Below are 20,489 nucleotides of genomic sequence, written 5' to 3'. Positions count from 1 at the left end.
GCCGCTTTTAGGCTATGTGCCCACGATGCAGAAATGCTCCGGATTTTTTCCTGAGCGTTTCTGCATCTCCCTGGCAGAAAAAAACGCTTGCGGATTGTACATGCGGATTGTACATGCGGATTGTACATGCGGATTGTACATGCAGTTTTCCTGCCAGGGACAAGCGGAAGTGAAGCGTTCTTCACATGCATTTCCGCATGCAGGTTGTCAAGCTCTTTCCCAGGGATTTTAACTTGGAAAGTGCTTGACAACTTGGTCACACTATATAAATCCATGCAACCGGCATGGATTTATATAGTGTGACCGAAAGAATCCTGAAAAATAAAAAATAAATCTATACTTACCTTCTGATGGCCCCCAGAGTCTTGCTTCGCTCCGTCCTGGCTTGCCGGCAGCTCGCGGTGGACTAAAGGACCTGCCGACGTCAGCGGTCGCGTGACCCGTCACATGACTACATGACGTCACCGCAGGTCCTTGAGTCCACCGCGATCTGCCGGCAAGCAGAGACAAGGACACCGGGGGCCATCAGAAGGTAAGTATAATATTTATTTTTTATTTTATTCTTTTTTTCACAGGTACTATGGTACCCGGGTCTGGAGGAGAGTCTCCTCTTCTCCAAACCCAAGTGCCACCCGCACATTGAAATGCATGGAATCAGCATGTACAGATGCTGTGATGTGGATTCCATGTGTTCCAATGCAAGTCAATGGCAGCAAAAACGCCGCGCTTGGTAGTGCTGCGTATTTTTCCGCAATGATAATCGGCAGCGGAAATTTTCGCGGCATGTGCACAGCACATGCGGATTATTATTGGGGAACTTGGCAGACCTTCTACCAAGTGCTTTTTAAGCCGCTGCGGAAACGCTTAAAAAAACGCATAGTGGGCACACAGCCTTACACAATAAAAACTATTTTATAGAACAAATAATTTTTGTTGCATCGCTTTATTCTGAGAGCTATAACTTTTTTATTTTTCGGCCGATGGAGCTGTATGGTGGCTTGTTTTTTGCGGTGATGTTTTCAGCAGTACTATTTTTATTTACATTCATCTTTTTGATCACGTTTTATTCCATTTTTTGTTCAGCGGTATCATGATAAAGCACCGTTCTTTGCTTCGTTTTTTATTTTTTACCGTGTTCACTAAAGGGGTTAACTAGTGGGACAGTTTGTTTATTTTTTCACATAATAATATTTATTTATGGGTACAATATATTTTTATTTTTTTTAGTTATTATTTTTTTAATTTTTTTTTTTTTTTTAATTCACTTTCTTACACTTATTTACTTTGTCCCACTATGGGACTTTTCTTTTTTGCATGCTGATCGCTTGTATAGCATAGGGATGCAGCAGCATCCCTATTCTATGTGGGCTGTCAATGCTGCACTGACACAAGTTAGATAGATCATGCACTGCGCAATGACGTCATGGGGTCTCCGATCCAAGGTAAGAGGGGTCGTCTTACCTCTGCCTGCTCCCGAAATGCTGTGATCGACTTAGATCACAGTATTTCATGGGTTAATGTGCTAGGAGTGGTGTGGGACTGCTCCTGGCACAGAGTGCCGGGTGTCTGTAGTCAGAATCAGCTGACATCCGGCGGCGATCACGGCCGCACAGCCTCTGTGTGGAAGCGATTGCCGAGGTGTAATAATATGTGCCTGGTCATTAAGGCCAGAGGCACAGGGACATATTATTAAGCCTCATGTCAGAAAGGGTTTAAAGCGAACCTGTCATCAGGATTTTGCTAAGTAAATTACAGTCAGTGTCAGGTTGGCACCATTACACTGATTAAAACGATACCTGGGTTGATGAAATCCGTCCTGTGGTTGTTGTTTAATCTTTGATTGCAGTTTGGAGATAATGGTATGCTCGTGCTTTGTGGTGGCCTGTGGGCGGGTCTTTTTTTAGTTCTTGGTTCTCATAGTCATCCGCATAGGCTTAAATGACAGGTCACTGAACCTTCAGTGATCTGCCTCCTATTTTAAATACTGCTCTTGCGCAGTTCATATTGTGTTCTTTTAAAAAAAAATTGGCTGCAGCAAAATGCAGCCGGCGGACGCACAAGTGCAGTAGCATCTATTGCTTGCCAATAGATGCCACTGCGCAAGCGCCCACCGGCAGCCCCATTTTGTTGGAGGAAAAAAAATTGGCTGCAGAAAAATGGCGCCGCCAGCGGCACTTGCACAGTAGCATCTATCGCTCGGCGATAGATGCTACTGCGCATGCACGTCCGCCAGTGTCATTTTGCTGAACTTAATTTTTTTTAAAAGACCACAATATGAACTGCGTAAGCATATGTGGGGGACTAGTCTACTTGTTACTTGGCCAATTGCTTGTCTACTTGGCCAATTAAAATTAATAGCTAATTCCCTGTTTAAAATCTGATTAAAATCTATGACCACATCTAGTGCACACTAGGACCACTATGTTCCCTCTCAAATTATATTGCAGTAAACTGTATTTCATTTGTTTTGCTATAAGATGTGACTTTTTCTTTATATCGTTATTTACACCTCAGAAGTTTACAGAGTTGTGGGTTACCTTTTCTGGTACTTACATATATTATTGACAATACTCCATTGTAGTTTTCCGTTGGGACACTAAGGAGTTGCTTTATTTGTGACACGAGAACCTGAAAAGCTGCAGCAGTCGTAAATCCTCCAACCAGTGGTTCCCCAAGATATCGGACAATAAAACCAATCTGAAGGACACCAAGAGCCAACTGCAGAAGCAAGGTAGATGTCATGTATTACCTCATAGAAAGAAAGAGTCATGAGATATTGTGAGAATTATCTATAATTGTCTTTAAAGGGGAGTTCTCCTGTGAGACATTTATGGCATTTTGACAGGATATGCAATAATTGTCTTAAAATACAAGTCTCACCGCTAGAATCCACATTTATGTAGAGAAAAGGGCACCAACATGCTCTCTCTCTATTGTTCTGTATGGGAGGTCTGAAAATTGCTAAGCGGTGAAACACACAAATCTATAGGGCATTTATGACATATCCTGCTGATAAGTCATGACTGTCCTACTTGGGTCCAACCCTTTAACTCAAGTCATATTTTAGCACTTCCTTCGAATAGTATGGTATAAATATACAATATTTTTCGGACTATAAGACGCACCGGACCATAAGACACATCTAGGTTTTAAAGGAGGAAAAATAGGAAAAAAAATGTTAGCAAAAAATGTGGTCATGATGGCCTGTTATGGGGGAGGGGGTCTGCTGCTGACACTGGTATTGGGGTAATGTCCCCCATTTCTGTTAATATCCTCCATCCTGGTATGTATGGCCCCTCCTTCCTGGTATAAGTGGCCCCCATCCCATCCTGGTATACCTGGCCCTCATCCCCATCCTGCTATGCATGGTACCCCTTGATCCCCCATCCTGGTATGCATGGCACCCCTTTATCCCCCATCCTGGTATGCATGGCACCCCTTTATACCCCATCTTGGTATTCATGACACCCCTTGATTCCCCATCCTGGTATGCATGGCACCCCTTGAGCCCCAATCCTTGTATGCATGGCACCCCCTTGAGCCCCCATCCTGGTATGCATGGCACCCCTTGAACCCCCATCCTGGTATGCATGGCACCCTCTGAGCCCCCATCCTGGTATGCATGGCACCCGTTGAGCCCCCATCCTGGTATGCATGGCACCACTTGAGCCCCCATCCTGGTATGCATGGCACCCCTTGAGCCCCCATCATGGTATGCATGGCACCCCTTGATACCCCATCGTGGTATGTATGGCACCCCTTGAGCCACCATCCTGGTATGCATAGCACCTCTTGAGCCCCCATCCTGGTATGCATGGCACCCCTTGAGTCCCCATCCTGGTATGCAGTCATGCATGCCACCCCTTGATTCCCCACCCTGTTATGCATGGCACCCTCTGAGCCCTCATCCCAGTATGCATGGCACCTCTTGAGCCCCATCCTGGTATGCATGGCACCTCTTGAGCCCCCATCCTGGTATGTATGGCACCCCTTGATACCCCATCCTGGTATGTATGGCACCGCTTGAGCCCCCATCCTGGTATGCATGGCACCCCTTGAGCCCCCATCCTGGTATGCATGGCACCCCTTGAGCCCCCATCCTGGTATGCATGGCACCCCTTGAGCCCCCATCCTGGTATGCATGCCACACCTTGAGCACCCATCCTAGTATGCATGGCACCCCTTGATCCCCCATCCTGGTATGCATGGCACCCGTTGAGCCCCCATCCTAGTATGCATGGCACCCCTTGAGCCCCCATCCTGGTCTATATGGCACCCCTTGATTCCCCATTCTGGTATTTATGGCACCCCTTGAGCCCCCATCCTGGTATGTATGGCACCCATTGATACCCCATCTTGGTATGTATGGCACCCCTTGAGCCCCCATCCTGATATGCATGCCACCCCTTTGAGCCCCCATCCTGGTATGCATGGCACCACTTGAGCCCCAATCCTAGTATGCATGGCACCTCTTGATCCCCCATCCTGGTATGCATGGCACCCTCTGGGCCCCCATCCTGATATGCATGGCACCCCTTGAGCCTCCATCCTGGTATGCATGGCACCCATTGATCCCCCATCCTGGTATGTATGGCACCCTCTGAGTCCCAATCCTGGTATGCATGGCACCCCTTCAGCCCCCATCCTGGTATGCATGGCATCCCTTGAGCCCCCATCCTGGTATGCAGGGCACCCTCTGAGCCCCCATCATGCTGCCTACAAAAGAAAAATAAACAATCATACTCACCTCCTCTCTCCTCCAGCGCTGTCCCGCTCAGCCGCCAACACTCTCACTGTGTGAGCCGCACATGGCAGGGCGCGCATGGCAGTGTGAGACGCTGTGCTGGAATAGTCACTGCTCCCCATGCCGGGACTCTGTGCATGGGGAGCAGTGACCATTCAGTCTGTTCAATAGCCAGCACACTGTACCGCAGCGCGGCTCCTGCTACCGTTCTGTGGTCAGTGTGCCCGCTATTAAAGACCATTGATATTCACTATAACCCATGGGAGTGGGTTGTAGGGAATATTCATGAGCTTTAATAGTGGGCACACAGACCGCAGAGCGACAGCAGGAGCCGCGGTGCGGCTACAGTGTGCCGGCTATTAAGAAAAATGAATATTCAATGCTCTCCACGCCCATGGGCGTGGGGAGCAGGGAATATTCATTTTCTTTAGTAGCAGGTACAGCATAGGCTGCAGCAGGCAGCTGCTGCCTCCTGTGCCCCGCTGATCCCTCGCTGCCGCTCCCCCACACCCACCACCACGCATGGCCATGTGTATAGTATTCGGACTATAAGATGCACCCCCCACTTTCCTCCAAAATTGTGGAGGAAAAAAGTGCATCTTATAGTCCGAAAAATATGGTAATCATCACAGGGGTTCTTAATGGGATATCCTAAAAGCTTGATGTGCTGGGGGTGCTTGAAGACTGTAGCAGAGATACATTGGCAACACATTATTCCACTCTGCTGTTCTATTTAATATATTATATATTTAATATTTAATGTAGTATTTACACTACCTGCTGGAGGAACATCAAGATCTGTAATACCACACCCTTGGATCTGTATATCTTCTTGATGAATTGTGCTTATAGTCTTTGACTGGTCATATTCTTCCCATATCATTTCTTAGTATTAATGATCAATATAATATAATTTTCTACTTTATATATTATGTTATAGATTACATTTTGCACCATATTTCATACTTTACATCACATTTTGACTGGAAACCCGTTTTCATACTTTTTGTATCTCATTGTATAGTATATGCTGGCTATCACAATATTATATGCTTGCCACATTCAATTACCTGGCTTAGAGTCCAGCTTCCATGTCTTTTAACAAAGGGTTTCAAAGCAGGAGACCTGCAATCTCCATACATCCAGCATGTGTGAAACAAACAGCTCAGAGTTTTCACCTCCCGGCCCACCCCACACCAAATGCTGTAAAGGCTGTGAATTTTATCCTCTGACCTTCTGCCTCTCTACAGGTGTTCAATCACCCTAGTCCTAAAAATGGCTGATTAACCCCTTTGTGTGCCTGAACCTTTTTCCTATGTTTAATTACTGGAGCTAATAATTTCAGTGCTACATATCTCCCCTTCAGTATTTTGCCAGTGACTTTGTCACTATATATTGTGGTAAAGCGACTTGCTTGACTCTCCAGAGGCAGACACAAAACACACGGTTTGGGTAAACGTCCTGTGGGTGTATTGTGTGGCATAAACTCCAGCAGCGTCCCATAAAAATAACAGTCCCTCTCAGGGTTAACGGGAAAACAAAAGATAAAGTATAACAGAGTCCTTTAGCCAGCGAGGCTTTGCCTGCTCCAGGTAGCACAGTTAAGTCTCAGCAACACCAGTCCTCCAGTGTTGCTCTCTGGCTTCAGCCCAACACAGCCTGGAGACTTCACTCTGCAGACCACACACTACAGACAGGAAAAATAGTGACTGAGCATTTAAACCTTGCGAATGGCTTCCCACCATCTTTGCCATTCACAAAAAAACACACCCTTTAAGTGAGTTAACCCCCAGCATATAACATGGTGGCAGAAATGTTGTAGGTTTCAGTTCACACAGGTTAGCAACCTGAGTGACATATACCTCCCCTCGTATATCACACCAGTGACTCTGTCACATATTCCCCACTTCTGCCGAAAGCCAGAGGTTTGGGCACTTTCCGATACAGACAGCGAATTCTGGAAAGGGCACAAGCGTTCCCGTGTGACTTCCCGGGCCTATGCTCCACGTGAAGTCCTGAAGACCTAGGAACAATCTAGTTACCCTGGCATTTTTACCCCTCCACTATCTCGACGGGGCATGGTCTGACACCAACTTAAACTTCTGGCCTAGTAGGTAATACCTTAGTGTATCTACTTCCCACTTTATGGCTCAACACTCTTTTTCTACTATTCCATAGTTCTTCTCGCAGGACGAAAGCTTCCGGCTCAGATAGAGAATGGGATGTTCTTCCTCATTTATTTCTTGAGAGAGTACTGCTCCTAGACCAACCTCTGAAGCGTCTGTCTGGACCACGAAATCTTTCTTAAAGTCTGGTGCGACCAGGACCGGCTGCTTACACAGTTCTAGCTTCAACTGTTGAAATGCGGTCTCTGTTTCCTCCATCCACTTCACCATGGTAGATCTGGTGCTATTTAGGAGTTCCGTAAGTGGCACAGCCATCATGGAAAAATTTGGAATAAAGCGCTGGTAATATCCCACCATTCCCAGGAACGCTCTTACTTGCTTCTTGGAGAGGGGTTTGCTGCTAGATCTGGAATACCTCCACTTTATTGATTTGTGGTTTTATTTCGCCTCTCCTGACGACATAGCCCAAGTACTTGGCCTCCTCTTTTCCGGAGGCACATTTTCTAGGATTTATAGTAAATCCCGCCTTCCTCAACGTATCCAGAATGGCCTGTAGTTTAGGCAGATGACTAGCCCAGTCTGGGCTAAAGACTATAATGTCGTCAAGGTAGGCTGTGGCATACTTCTTATGTGGGGCTAGGATCCGATCCATAGCACTCTGGAAGGTGGTTGGGCCCCCTTAACTCCGAACGGCATCTGATTGTATTGAAAGCACCCATCACGTGTCAAGAAAGCCGTCTTCTCCTTGGCCGTCTGGGACAAGGGGATCTGCCAATAGCCCTTCTTCAGGTCTAGAGTGGTGATGTACCTCACCGGTCCAAGCCTCTCAATGAGTTTGTCGACGTGGGGCATTGGGTATGCGCCACACTTGGACACCTCATTCAGTCGGCGGTAGTCATTACAAAACCTCCACTCTCCTTTGGGGTTTGGCAAGATGATGATTGGGCTCGACCACCCACCCTTTAACATCCTCCTCACCTCGGCCAAGATCACCTCCCGGCATGCTTCCGGAATCCGGTACGGCTTCAGATTCACTCTTACATGTGGCTCTTTTAGCACGTCATGCTCTACCACCTGAGTATACCCCTGCAACTCTGAGAACAGCTCCCAATTCCGATGTAGTAGTTCTCGGCACTTGCTTCTGGGCCGGCAATAGAATCTCTGCAATAGTGACCTCCTCCACCTTGTCTTTGGAAGCGGCTCCCAGGCAAGGAGTTTCCACACGTTCCCGGTCCTGCCACGGCTTGTGCAAAATCACATGGTATACTTGGTGCGGCTTTCTTCGGCCAGACTGGTGTACTTTGTAATTAACTTCGCTGCCTTTCTCCACCACCTCGTACGGACCTTGCCATTTGGCCAGGAACTTGCTCTCGACTGAGCGGATTAGCACCAACACACGGTCCCCTGGCTGAAAGTGCCTCAGCCTTGCCGATGGGTCATAGACCCTTGCCTGGGCTTCCTTTTCCTGGAGGAGGTGCGCCTTCACGATCGGCATCACTTTTGCTATTGTATCTTGCATCTGGGCAACATGTTCAATGATGCTCTGGCGTGTCGTAACCTCGGCTTCCCAGGTTTCCTTAGCGATATCCAGGAGCCTTCGCGGATGTCGTCCATACAGCAGCTCAAATGGAGAAAAGCCGGTAGAGGCTTGTGGAACCTCTCTTACTGAGAAGAGCAGGAACGGCAGCAGGTAGTCTACGACTTTCTTGAGCATCGCTTTCAGGGTCTTATTAAAGCGCTCTACTAAGCCGTCTGTCTGCGGATGGTAAACAAAGGTTCGCAGCTGGGTAATCTGGAGGACCTTTCACAGCTCATTCATTACCTTGCTCATGAACAGGGTCCCTTGATCCATTAGGATTTGCTTTGGTAGACCAGTCCTGGCAAACGTATGGACCAGATTCCTGGCTATGCATTTGCTCGAAGCGTTCCTTAGCGGTACCACTTCTCGATACCGGGTTGCATAGTCCATGATCACCAGAATGTATTGGTGGCCTCGGGCTGACATGATTAAGGGCCCTACTAGGTCCATAGCAATCCTCTCAAAGGGGATCTCTATCACTGGTAGTGGAACTTATGGACTATGGAAGTGGGAAGAGGGAGCGGTTATTTGGCAGGTAGGGTAGGACCTACAATAGTTCAGAATATCTCGCTATCACCCTGGCCAATAAAACCTTCTTAATATTCTCTCCTGAATTTTCTCGAACCCTGGGTATCCCCCCAGAACATGTGAATGGGCCATATCTAGCACCCTCCATCTGTATGGTCCCGGCACTAGCAGCTGCGCCACTATCTCACCGCCCCTTAGTTTGGCCACCCCATATAACAACTCCCTCTGAACTGCAAAGTGGGGGAACCTGGTGTCGGCCCCAGGCTCTTGGGCAACCCCATTACATACAGTAACCTGGTCAAATGCCCCCTTTAAGATCAGGTCCCGAACTTGAGCAGTCTCAAAGTTCTCTCCGGACACATCTAACTCAGGGAGGTAGGCCTCCTTGGTCACCATCTCGCCCTCATCGCTGGCAAGGACGCACAGTTGGAACTCATCCACTTAAGACTTTTTCGGGGATTCTTCTTCAGGGACCTGACTTTTGCCCACGCTACTTAGTCCAGTACCCTTTCCCCACAAGTCCCAAAACAGAGAAAAATCGTGGCCCTGTATGACGGGATGTATCAGGTCCTTAACCACCCCGACCTTGTGAGACTGGGCACCACAGTCTGTTCCTACTGTCACTGTGGCCACGGGGTAGTCCTTGGCGTCCCCATGGATGCACCAAACACTCACAGTTTTGGAAGGGACCAACTGGTGGGGAAAGGTAGCTCTGATTAAGGTCACCAGACTCCCAGAATCTAACAGTCCAGGCACCTTTACTCCATTAATTGACACGGTACACGCCTACGGCCCCTCACCGGGTCGACAGTCCACACTGCAGGCTGGATAAGCATAATAGGAACACCGTCTGCTGAGGTTGCAGTCCATGGGCTCAGGGGAGATATGACACACAGCGGCAACGTGTCCAGGGTTGTGACACCGCCAACAGACTATATCCTTAACAACAGTCCTTGCGGAACCTTCAGTTGAAGTGGGACGCCCCCCCAGTGGTGGCTCCAAACCCCTTCCATGGTGAACCCGCCCCCTTCTGGGGATCCCAGTACAGGGAAGTGACTATATCCGGTTTCCCAAGGGATTTCTCAACTACCTGGTGTTATGCACACGCCCGGACTGACTGGCATATGCGTGTTTAGTGATCCCACTGGACCATGAACTGGAGAGTGCCTGGAGGGGCGTAACTAAGTATCTACCCGATCCGACCAAGGTCGCACGACGGCTAACGACGCCTGTGCACCAGGGAGGAACCGAGCAGAGGGACCAGGTGCGACTCCAGGTCAGACCCCGGACACGGCTGTTGACCCACACCGGGGAATACAGGAACAGGCAGGTTAGAGCACAGGCTGGGTAGGGTCCAGTACAGACTAGGAGACGGGTTCAGAGCCACAGATGTGGTAATCAAGCAGAGCAAAGCGAAACCGCAGGTGCGGTGAACAAGGCTGAGCAGAGCGAAACCTCAAGTGCGGTGGTCAAGGCTGAGCAGAGCGAAACCGCAAGTGGGGTGGACAGGGCTGAGCAGTGCGAAACTGCAGATGCGGTGGACAGGGCTGAGCAGAGCGAAACCGCAGATGCGGTGGACAGGGCTGAGCAGAGCCGGCAGAAACCGCCAGAGCGGTAAGAAGAGCAGAGCAGAGATAAACCGCAAAAGCGGTGAGCAAAGACAGAGCAGAGGGGACAGGGCTCTGTTCACACGGAACAGACTGGAAGGGAAAGGCAGAACCAGATACACACAAGGTACTTGCAAAGAAGTAGCGAGTGGACTCCAAACTCACAAACTGAAGTACAGCGACAACGAGTAGGAGTTAGGTGCAGGTTCAGACTCTGCAGAAAAAGAGAGGAAACGGACACAGAGACAAAACAGGTAAGAGGCAAGGAGACAGTTCAGACAAGAACTGTACTGCAACGAAATACAGGAACGAGCCTAGGTAAAGCCAAGTGCTGGTTCAGACACTGCAGCAAAAGGGAGGAAACGGACATAGAGACAAAACAAGTAACAGGTTAGGAGACAGTTCAGACAGGAACTGTTACTGCAACGAAATACAGGAATGAGCCTAGGTAAAGCCAAGTGCTGGTTCAGACACTGCACCAAAAGGGAGGAAACGGACATAGAGACAAAACAAGTAACAGGTTAGGAGACAGTTCAGACAGGAACTGTTACTGCAACGAAATACAGGAACGAGCCTAGGTAATCCCAAGTGCTGGTTCAGACACTGCAGCAAAAGGGAGGAAACGGACATAGAGACAAACAAGTAACAGGTTAGGAGACAGTTCAGACAGGAACTGTTAGTGCAACAGAATACAGGAACGAGCCTAGGTATAGCAAAGCGCTGGTTCAGACAATGCAGAAAAAGGGAGGAAACGGACATAGAGGCAAAACAGGTAAGAGGCTAGGAGACAGTTCAGACAGGAACTGTTACTGCTGCGAAATACAGGAACGAGCCTGGGTATATGGCCCCCAGAGGCAGAAACGAACAGGCTAGGAGCGTGTTCAGACAGGCCTGGAAATACAGCCTCCAGGAAGGCGGACAGGCAGGGAAAAACAGAACAGGACCTGGCACATTCAGAGTCAAGGAGCACACTGAATGTTAAAGTTGCTCAGGCATCAGCTTCCAGGTGAAGCTGGTTTAAATATCCTGTGACAGATAGCAATAGGCTGAGGACGCATTAGGGGTGTGCCCACAGCAGCTACAAGAAACAGGAAGTAACCGGGCCGCCGCCCTAAGCAGTCAGAACAGAGACAAACAAACAGCATGAATAGAAGCCAGGCTAGCAGACTGGACTGAAGATCAAGTTTGCGATCTTGCATAGTGAGAGATGGTGCACCATGCAAGCCTGCCACCAGGTATGTTACACCTGGTACCTCTATCAGGCCAATGAAGTCATCTACCTTCTGGGGATCGCCCTGGGCAACCAAAGTCTGCACCAACTTGGGAAGGGAGTGGATGAATCTATCAATCACCACCCGCTCGACCAGTTTAGTTTGGCATATTCCTTGGCATCCTGCAGTGCCAGGTCATAATATGTCTTTTGGGGTTCACCCGACAAATATGGCGCCAGAACCTCTGACCACTGTTCTAGTTGAAGTCTCTGCCGATCAGCTACCCTCTCAAAGACTGTCATAAAGGCTTCTACATCATCCCCGGGGGTCATCTTCAGCATGGCCCATCTTTCCACCTTCCGGACGTGTGAGCCATCAGTTGGCCCTGGGGGTGGGGCAGTTGCTCTGCCCTGGATGGCGTCCGCCAGAAGCTGTATCTGCAGTTCCTGGTGCTGCTGCTGCGCCTTTTGCTGCAACTGGATCTGTTGTAGTAACAGTTTGGTCATCTCCTGTTGAGGTTGCAACTGCTGTAGCTCCTAGTGTTGCTGTAATTGCTGCAGGTGCTGCTGATGTTGCTGCTGCTGGCTCTGGACTAAATGCTAATTAAGCTCCTCTATGTTGCCGGACATCTCTGGCTTGCTGACGGCCTTTACCCAGGACATCCACCGTTCTCTATGGCAGGTACACATGTTCCTGGAATCTTGCCAGCACTCTCACGCCACCTGTGGTAAAGCGACTTGCTCGGTTCTTAAAAGGCAGACACAGGACACACAGTTTGGGTAAACTTCCTGCGGGTTTATTGTGTGGCATAAACTCCAGCAACGTCCCATAAAAATAACAGTCCCTCTCGGGGTTAACGGGAAAACAAAACATAAAGTATGACAGAGTCCTTTAGCCAGCAAGGCTTTGCCTGCTCCAGGTAGTACAGTGAAGTCTCAGCAACACCAGTCCTCTGGTGTTGCTCTCTGGCTTCAGCCCAACACAGCCTGGAGACTTCACTCTCCAGACCACACACTACAGACAGGAAAAATAGTGACTGAGCATTTAAACATTGCTCAGCCACACCCTCAGGGGAGGTAGTGTGAATGGCTTCCCACCCTCTTTGCCATTCATAAAAAAACACCCCCAGCATATAACATGCTGGCAGAAATTTTGTAGGTTTCAGTTCACACAGGCTAGCAACCTGAGTGACACATACCTCCCCTCGTATATCACACCAGTGACTCTGTCACAATATATATATATATACATATATATATATATATACATTGTAAGGTGGCTGTTAGACACCTAGTGGTTGGAAGATAAACTTGAAGTAATGCTTTAGTGCATATACGACTTAAAGGGGTTAATCGGCCATGATTGGTTGATTATGAGCTGCTGAATGGCTGCTCACCATATCTCCACCCCTAGGTGTGATTCAGTGGGTAAATTGGGAGCTGTTTGTCTCACACATTCTGAAGGTATGGAGGTTGCAGATCTCCTGGATTGAATGCCCTTGCTAAAGGACATGGAACCTGGATTCTAAGCCAGGCAGGCTAATCAGCACTTTTGTATGGACTTGTTACTTTATGTTGTGCCAGACAAAGATAGTAATGGTTCCTGTTATACCGCATATCACTCCTATATATATATAAGTCAAGTCATACATGTCTGACATGTGCAGGTTTCAGTTCCTGATCCCCCACTTATTGGGAGAATTAGGATCCTTTGCCAGGATCCACAAGCATGGTCAACACTTTTCTATCTTCTATAGTCCTTTTTGAAGTGCCACGTTAGGTAAAGTGGCCACATTCTCCTTATATGTGGTGCACCTATGGCTACACAGTGCATTATTAGTTCTGTGTTTTTGATTTATGTGCTGCTTCTCTTCTATGTGACATTCATTTCTGTATTCAGATGATTTGAGACCACACAAAATGGAATTGCAAGTCATTAATTATTTATTAAACCCCTGAACTATTGGAAATGACCATCACATAACCAAGTAGCTCACTAGTGAGAGGCATAAACTTCTAGTTTGCCAGTTATGCATAATAAATAACTGCATATCTAGGGACGTTGACAACACTCTGTTATTAAGTGAGGTTTGCATAAAGGGTTGTGATAACATTGTGGGTTGTATGTATGGAATACACAGTTCTGATACTTTTAATAACCTAAAGAGCCCCATGAGACACATCCATTTGATCTGACTGACTATATAATGCCCATGAAAATTGTGCCGTACATCAAGTTCATGCTGTAGCTCAGGATTTGTCTGGAGGGTCACACCTTCCCCTTAAGAAATGTAAGTGATTGGGGTTTATTCTAGCAATCGCAAACATTAGCCATTAAATGGAACCTGTCTGTCACGCACAGTGTAGGAAAGACAAAGTGTAACACGAAGGGATGAGGAGAAGGGAGCCCAGACACTAGGGAAAGGGAGAGTGGAGATCTCCTAGGCTGATCTAATATCACCCTGTCTCCCCTACCGTCTCTATATTGGTTCCTCACCAATCGCCAAATAGGAAATCTAAGCCCTGTAAATCCTTAGAGCTGGGCCCTGGATAGGGAAGGGGGTGAGCACTGGTCAGTCCCCACTATAAACTAAAGACAACAAGGGAGACAAACACAGGGGGAAGAAACTTAGCTTGAGCCGACTTCACAGAGATTACACCAAACGTCCTCCAAGCACCAGAGAGGAAGTAATCAGACTACAATGGCTCCAAGCCTTCAGAAGGGAACATATGAATATCACCGGCCCCTTGCTGTAGCAAACTGAAAGTATTTAAACACCCAGGCCAGAGTGTCAATCAGAGCAGGAGGGAGGTAACCACTGGGTCCTAAAGTGAACCAGATTTAAGAACGCGTCTGTAATGCCAAACAAAGTGACCTTCTGCAATCAGCTGCAGAAGGACTGTTTGCTACATCTGACACACCCGTGACACTGTCAGGTCAGTTAACACTATTAACCTGTAGATGTCGGGTTAACCTGGACACTGTACTGAAAGTGTGGCACCTGGGAGAAAATTAACTTTATTCCTCCTGACTGGTTCCTTTACCTGAAGTCACACAGCATAGAGGCTGGCAGTCACCCCTGGGCGGGAAATAGAGCTGGAGTGACACAGGCTTCAGATCTACAAATAGTTCTTTAGCCTCATTTGCATATCAATTCAAACACGGATTTCTCAGTAATGGAGGAATGGACTGGCCATGTAAAGCCCATGCTTGGCTTGTCTTTGAAAGAACTATATGCACATATAAATAGTTTGGGGGATGAAATCCTGTTGATAGATTCCAATTAAGATACTTAGATCTTTTTTTAAGAAGCTTTGCATCTTATGAGGATGACTAAATCATTGTTACCTGTATAATTCCAATTAAGAAGCAGAGTGTTCCTGAAATTAAAACCCTTCTGGTTTCCAAGTCTGTGATATTGTCTTTTGTACTGTTGGCTGCTGCTGCTTTTGCATCATTGTCATCTGGAGCCATTTGGAGAACAACCACACCCACCATCAAACTGACCACAGGGAATGGTCCTAATAAAGAAACGAAAAATTTCTTAAGACAATAATAAGCTTTATTATACAGTCCATTAGACCATACATGACAGTTTGTCCCCACTTATCCCAAAAGGGTTCACTGTTTGCCTACATAGGAGTATATAGTGTATCATTTGCTACACAAATTGGCTTTGGTCATTATTTTTGCTGTCTATGTCCATCCACAATCATCTACAGTGCTCTTATGGCATTGTCCGACCACATCAATGATCTAAAGCATGTATTTTCTGAAGTGCTGCAGGTTCTTGCTGATTTTCACCATCACAGCTTAAAATCTGTTCCATAGAAATAAGGAAAGGGGTTGGCATGTTAATTAGCTGCTACTCCATTATAAAGAATGCCTTTCATAGAGTTAGGCCATGTTCACAATTAGAGCTTTTTTGCTGCGTTTTTTATGCAAATTAAAAGCTTCCTTTCACATTATCATCAAAGCTATGAGGTTTCAGAAGTCTTATACACAGGCTTATTTTCTTTTCCTGACTGAATTTTAAAACAGCAGCAATTTTTAATCTTCAGAATGTCAATTTTTGAAGCATTTTGGCAGCATTTTTGCAGCATTTTTTCACCCATAGAAAGCAATGAGACAATGAAAAAACTTATCAGAAACGTTTTTTGCGATGTTTGTGCTGCGTTTTTCATAGCGTTTTTCCCAGTGTTTTTAAAGCTTTTTTGGTGAATAAAACTAATTTTATTAAACATGTACTGTGGACAAAGAACACATTTAATCCACACACTAAAACCACCCACCATTGATTGGCAGAGTTTTGTCTATACACAGTGTAAGCAGAAAACAGTCAATCAATGGTGCAAGTGGGGTTAGAAGGGACTCTTTTTTTAGAGGACTAGCAGAGCTACTGCAGTCCTCTTTATTAAATCTACAGCAAGGAGCCCAGAACGTGACAAAGCACTAGATTTATCTCTGTTCCTATTTTATGCTGCCCTCAGACTGTAAAGCATAAATCTGGTGAGGACTCAGACTCGCTTTAAGACAATTATGCATTTAGTAATGCAATTATGGACTAAGGCAGCAGTGGACGCTCTTCTGGATTATGATTGTCAGCCGAATTGGACCATCTCTGAGCAGTACACTAACCGTCTACATGATTTTGCTGATGGTGTTCAGAGCTGTTTTTAGATTTTTATCAAAACCTTGAAGACGTTAGGTGTTGCCGGAGGGCAAGATCAGTGGTCTTTGCTGCAGAACATGTTGATCTAACACAAAAGTCTACACGTGATCTGCAGATTAGACTATCCTGTTGGCCTATCTTGAGATTTATTCAGGATTAGCCTCTAGCAAATCAGATATTTTACAGGTAATTCTTGTTGATACTTGTATTTTTGCTGTGGATGTGCCATGGAATCACAGAAGAATTTGTATTTGTCAAATTGTCATCAATGGGGCTAATGTGCACCTTTCCTTTGGGGAACATACAGTGCTGCTCACCATTAATGGCACCCCTTTATTTTTTTCATAGACTGTACAATATCATCAGAAATAAATTGAAATGTACCACATCCTCAGGATTCTTTAACTAGTGGTCCAAAGTAATGTAGCAATCAAACATTGTTATTCAACTTCCATGTTGCAATTTCAAAGAAGAAACAGAATAAACAGCACGTGCAGCAATAAAAGCCCCCCTAATTAATACTTGGTTGCACATCCGTTTGCATGGATTTATATAGTGTGACCAAGTGGTCAAGAACTTTCCAAGTGATGCTAAAATCGCTGGGGAAGCGCTTGTCAACCCGCATGCGGAAATGCATGTGAAGAACGCTTCACATCCGCATGTCCCTGGCAGGAAAACGCATGTACAATCCGCATGTACAATCCGCATGTACAATCCGCATGTACAATCCACATGTACAATCCGCATGTACAATCCGCATGTACAATCCGCATGTGTTTTTTTTCTGCCAGGGGAGATGCAGAAACGCTCAGGAAAAATCCGGAGCATTTCTGCATCGTGGGCACATAGCCTCATTCTGCATTTTTCTTATTTAGCATCACAGATTGTGGAACATGTGATACATTTTCAATTAAGCTGATTACAGTTTTCTATTTCAGTGTAAATTTTGGCAATAAAGTTTATTTTCTATTCTGCTCTATTCTACTTTTTAATAACAAATGGATTTGCCTGAATTCTGGAACGAGGGTAAAATATGCTCTTTTGCATTCATAATAATCTTAGATCAGGTCACTGCCGATATGGACCATTGATGGTAGCAGATCAAGTTCAAGGTGATTAGTTAAACGATATAACTATCAAGACTTGTATTGGTAAATTCAAGGGCTGTTTTTAAGGTTTCAAAATTGGGATGGAGGTAAATGTTTTAATATGTTTGCATAGTTTATCCAGTGCAAAGATAGCAGTGCTAATATAAGATACACAATAATCCTTAGTTACTAGACATGGTCCTATCTGTTTGGCCAGTTATTCAGCAAACCTAATAACTAAAATAGATTTCAGTGGGAAACACTTTGCACTTACCAATTGAAAGATGCCTGGAGGTCCCAAAAAAGACATACGTCAATACAGGAAAGAAAGAGGAATACAGGCCATAACCAACCGGGACTGCAGCAAGTAAGGCAAATGACAATCCTAAAATCACAAGTGACATCACATAAAAGTATTGTTATTTCTTAGCTTACAACTTCTACAATCTGTTCACATAGTGTATTACAATAGAAGACCAGCAAAACATACAGATAAAAGGTCAAAAAATACTAGGATGAAGGGATAACTTCTTGGACTAAAAATAGCCTTTATTGCAAAATATCAGGCATGTGGTGGCACGAAAGGCGCTCACAGAGAATATCAAAATATATAGTGTAAAAGTAACGCGATAATAAAAAACAAATAGTATATACAGTATGATATAGTATCCCAAGCAAAGTGCGACGTGCTAGCAGCAAATCCTACATAATAAACTGCACATCCAGAAACCGATCGAAAAAAATAGAGAGAATGGGCACAGATAAGACCTCAATATCTATAGAGATAATCCAATAAAAATACATAGTAGTCAATAGTATGTCAGCCCACTATTCACTATGGTATGTATTCAAATAGCATGCAACCTAGCATCACCCATCCTGATCTCTATCTGTCATTACAGTTCAGTACTCAGCATTGACCTGAGTGATATTGGACAGGTTAAAGATCTTCCTTTTGAATATATATTTATACTATTGACTACTATGTATTTTTAATGAGCTGTGGTACCTCTATCAGACTCTTGGCTACTCAAACCATTGCTTAGCAAAATATGAGAATCACGTGTCTATCACATCTATTAATCAATGACTGAGAGCAGGGCACGACTCAACAACCTCAAAATCTGGAGCCTTCCTGACATAGTACAAGACTTTTGAACTTTACAGACTTTACACTTTTCGATTTTGGTTTTTCTCCATGAATTGGATTACACCAGATCTGTCCAATCAGATCAAGTGTGTGACGCGCACGCGCATTATGATTTCCTAGAAGTGCGCATATCATTTGACCTAGTCTGAAAGTTGATCACGGAGATTCATAACTTTGTTTTATCTCTATGTCAATGGAGCTGTGTGAGGACTTGAGGTGACAAAAAATGGTAATTCTGGTGTTTTGACTTCTTTTTTTTTTTCGCCATTTAACGTATAGTTTAAATAGCTTTAGATTTTGATGGAATGGAATTTTTTGGACAATAATTTAGACTTATTTATATAAATTAAATAAATAAAAGTCAAGTTTTATCTATTAACCCTAAGATAGGGTTCTTTTGCCCCTCGAGGTAATTTGTTAGAAACAATTTTTTTTTCACCATTAAAATAATAATAAAAAAGTTTGGTATTACTATAATTGTACTGATCTGGATAATTATGTTGGCAGGTCATTTTTATCACACAATGAACACCGTAAAAACAAAACCGAGAAAACAACGGAGGAATTGCATTTTATGGTAAAATGAATGTTATAATTCAAAACTAGTCCTGCAAATGACAAGCTGTGATATGGCGACGTCACCAGAAAAATACCACAAGGGGAGTGAAAAACTAAAGCGCAAAACCAAAACATTCTCGGTTTTTTAAGGGGTTAAACCATGTTTTCCATTCACAGGGAAAAAAATTCTTGCAGTAACTCATACGCAAGTGTTTATAAGCCATTCCAATCCCAATAAACAAAACTCATAAATTGTGAACATTTTCTTCCTTTAGAACAATACTTGCTGATCTCTCACGTGTTGACAGGTTCGAATAGCCTCAAATTACACAAACTTCATCATGTTGAAGTAGAAAACTGCCGCTCATCCACTTTCCCACTCACCAGAGGGTAAAGAAGTAAAGGGGGTACCACTTAGCTGCAGTTGTGCCTCAAGACTTGATTTAAGCTGCTTCAGATAAGATTATTTTTCCCTGTTTGTGGACCACAATTGAAGGGCTCAATATCACATTACAAGGACCTTACTGACCTCCAAGATTTTCAAAAGACTGGTTTTGCCTTTTGGAACAGGAGTCTACTATATGTGATCAGATAGACCCCCACTATGGTGTTTTGTCCTCCCCGAGGTCTTTCAGGCTCCCCAAAGAAGACGTCCTCTTTAACCTTTTTTTCTCCACTTACGCTACATTTTCCACTTCAGTCAAAGTTCAGATCTCAACTGAATATTAATGCTATGTAGAAATCAATAGGACAGTATAAAGGGCTTGTTAGGAAGGGTAAAAATATAGCAATAAACACATGATGGTGGACAAATGTCCACAAAGCTCCATGAATTCACTGGATCTTAAATTTAAACTGAGAACTCCCTCTATTTGTTCCAGAACCAGTGAAACAGTGGTAGTTGGAGGGGTACTCATTTTAAATAATAAAAATTGAGTGCAAGGTCCTCTATAAGCAACGTTGTAAAGAAGAGGGGGCCAAAATTCCTCCAGAACGATTTGAATGACTGATAAATTCAAGCAGAAAATTATTACTTCAAATTATTGCTGCTAAAAGTGGTTCTGAAAGCTATTAATTCATGGGGTGTACTTAATTTTCACAGACTTCTTCATTTTGGACTAGTTTTTGGAAAATAACACCACTGTGTAATGCGTCTTTCATCTGCGGTTGTACTGTATATGCCTAATTTTAAGGCCTTCTAATGATCAGGTTTTTTTTTATTATGG

General features: G+C 45.0%; 1 protein-coding gene across 1 annotated transcript in view; it reads right to left on the bottom strand.

Annotated features, from left to right (window-relative positions):
* The window catches only part of LOC141273150 (pendrin-like), a 175,035-nt gene that overhangs the window by 123,113 nt on the left and 31,433 nt on the right, over nucleotides 1-20,489 (bottom strand). The window contains exons 4-6 of the mRNA XM_073684596.1: nucleotides 17,830-17,940; nucleotides 15,144-15,316; nucleotides 2,554-2,718 (exon numbers count right to left, since the gene is read on the bottom strand). Of these exons, the coding sequence (XP_073540697.1) occupies nucleotides 2,554-2,718; nucleotides 15,144-15,316; nucleotides 17,830-17,940 (449 nt within the window). The remainder of the gene's footprint in view (nucleotides 1-2,553; nucleotides 2,719-15,143; nucleotides 15,317-17,829; nucleotides 17,941-20,489) is intronic.

The sequence above is a fragment of the Phyllobates terribilis genome, unplaced genomic scaffold, assembly GCF_046119375.1.
Source record: "Phyllobates terribilis strain yellow unplaced genomic scaffold, ASM4611937v1 Scaffold_5__5_contigs__length_657084704, whole genome shotgun sequence".
Lineage (NCBI taxonomy): Eukaryota > Metazoa > Chordata > Amphibia > Anura > Dendrobatidae > Phyllobates > Phyllobates terribilis.
Note: the sequence above shows the minus strand (reverse complement) of the source record. Positions and strands in the feature narration are given on the sequence as shown.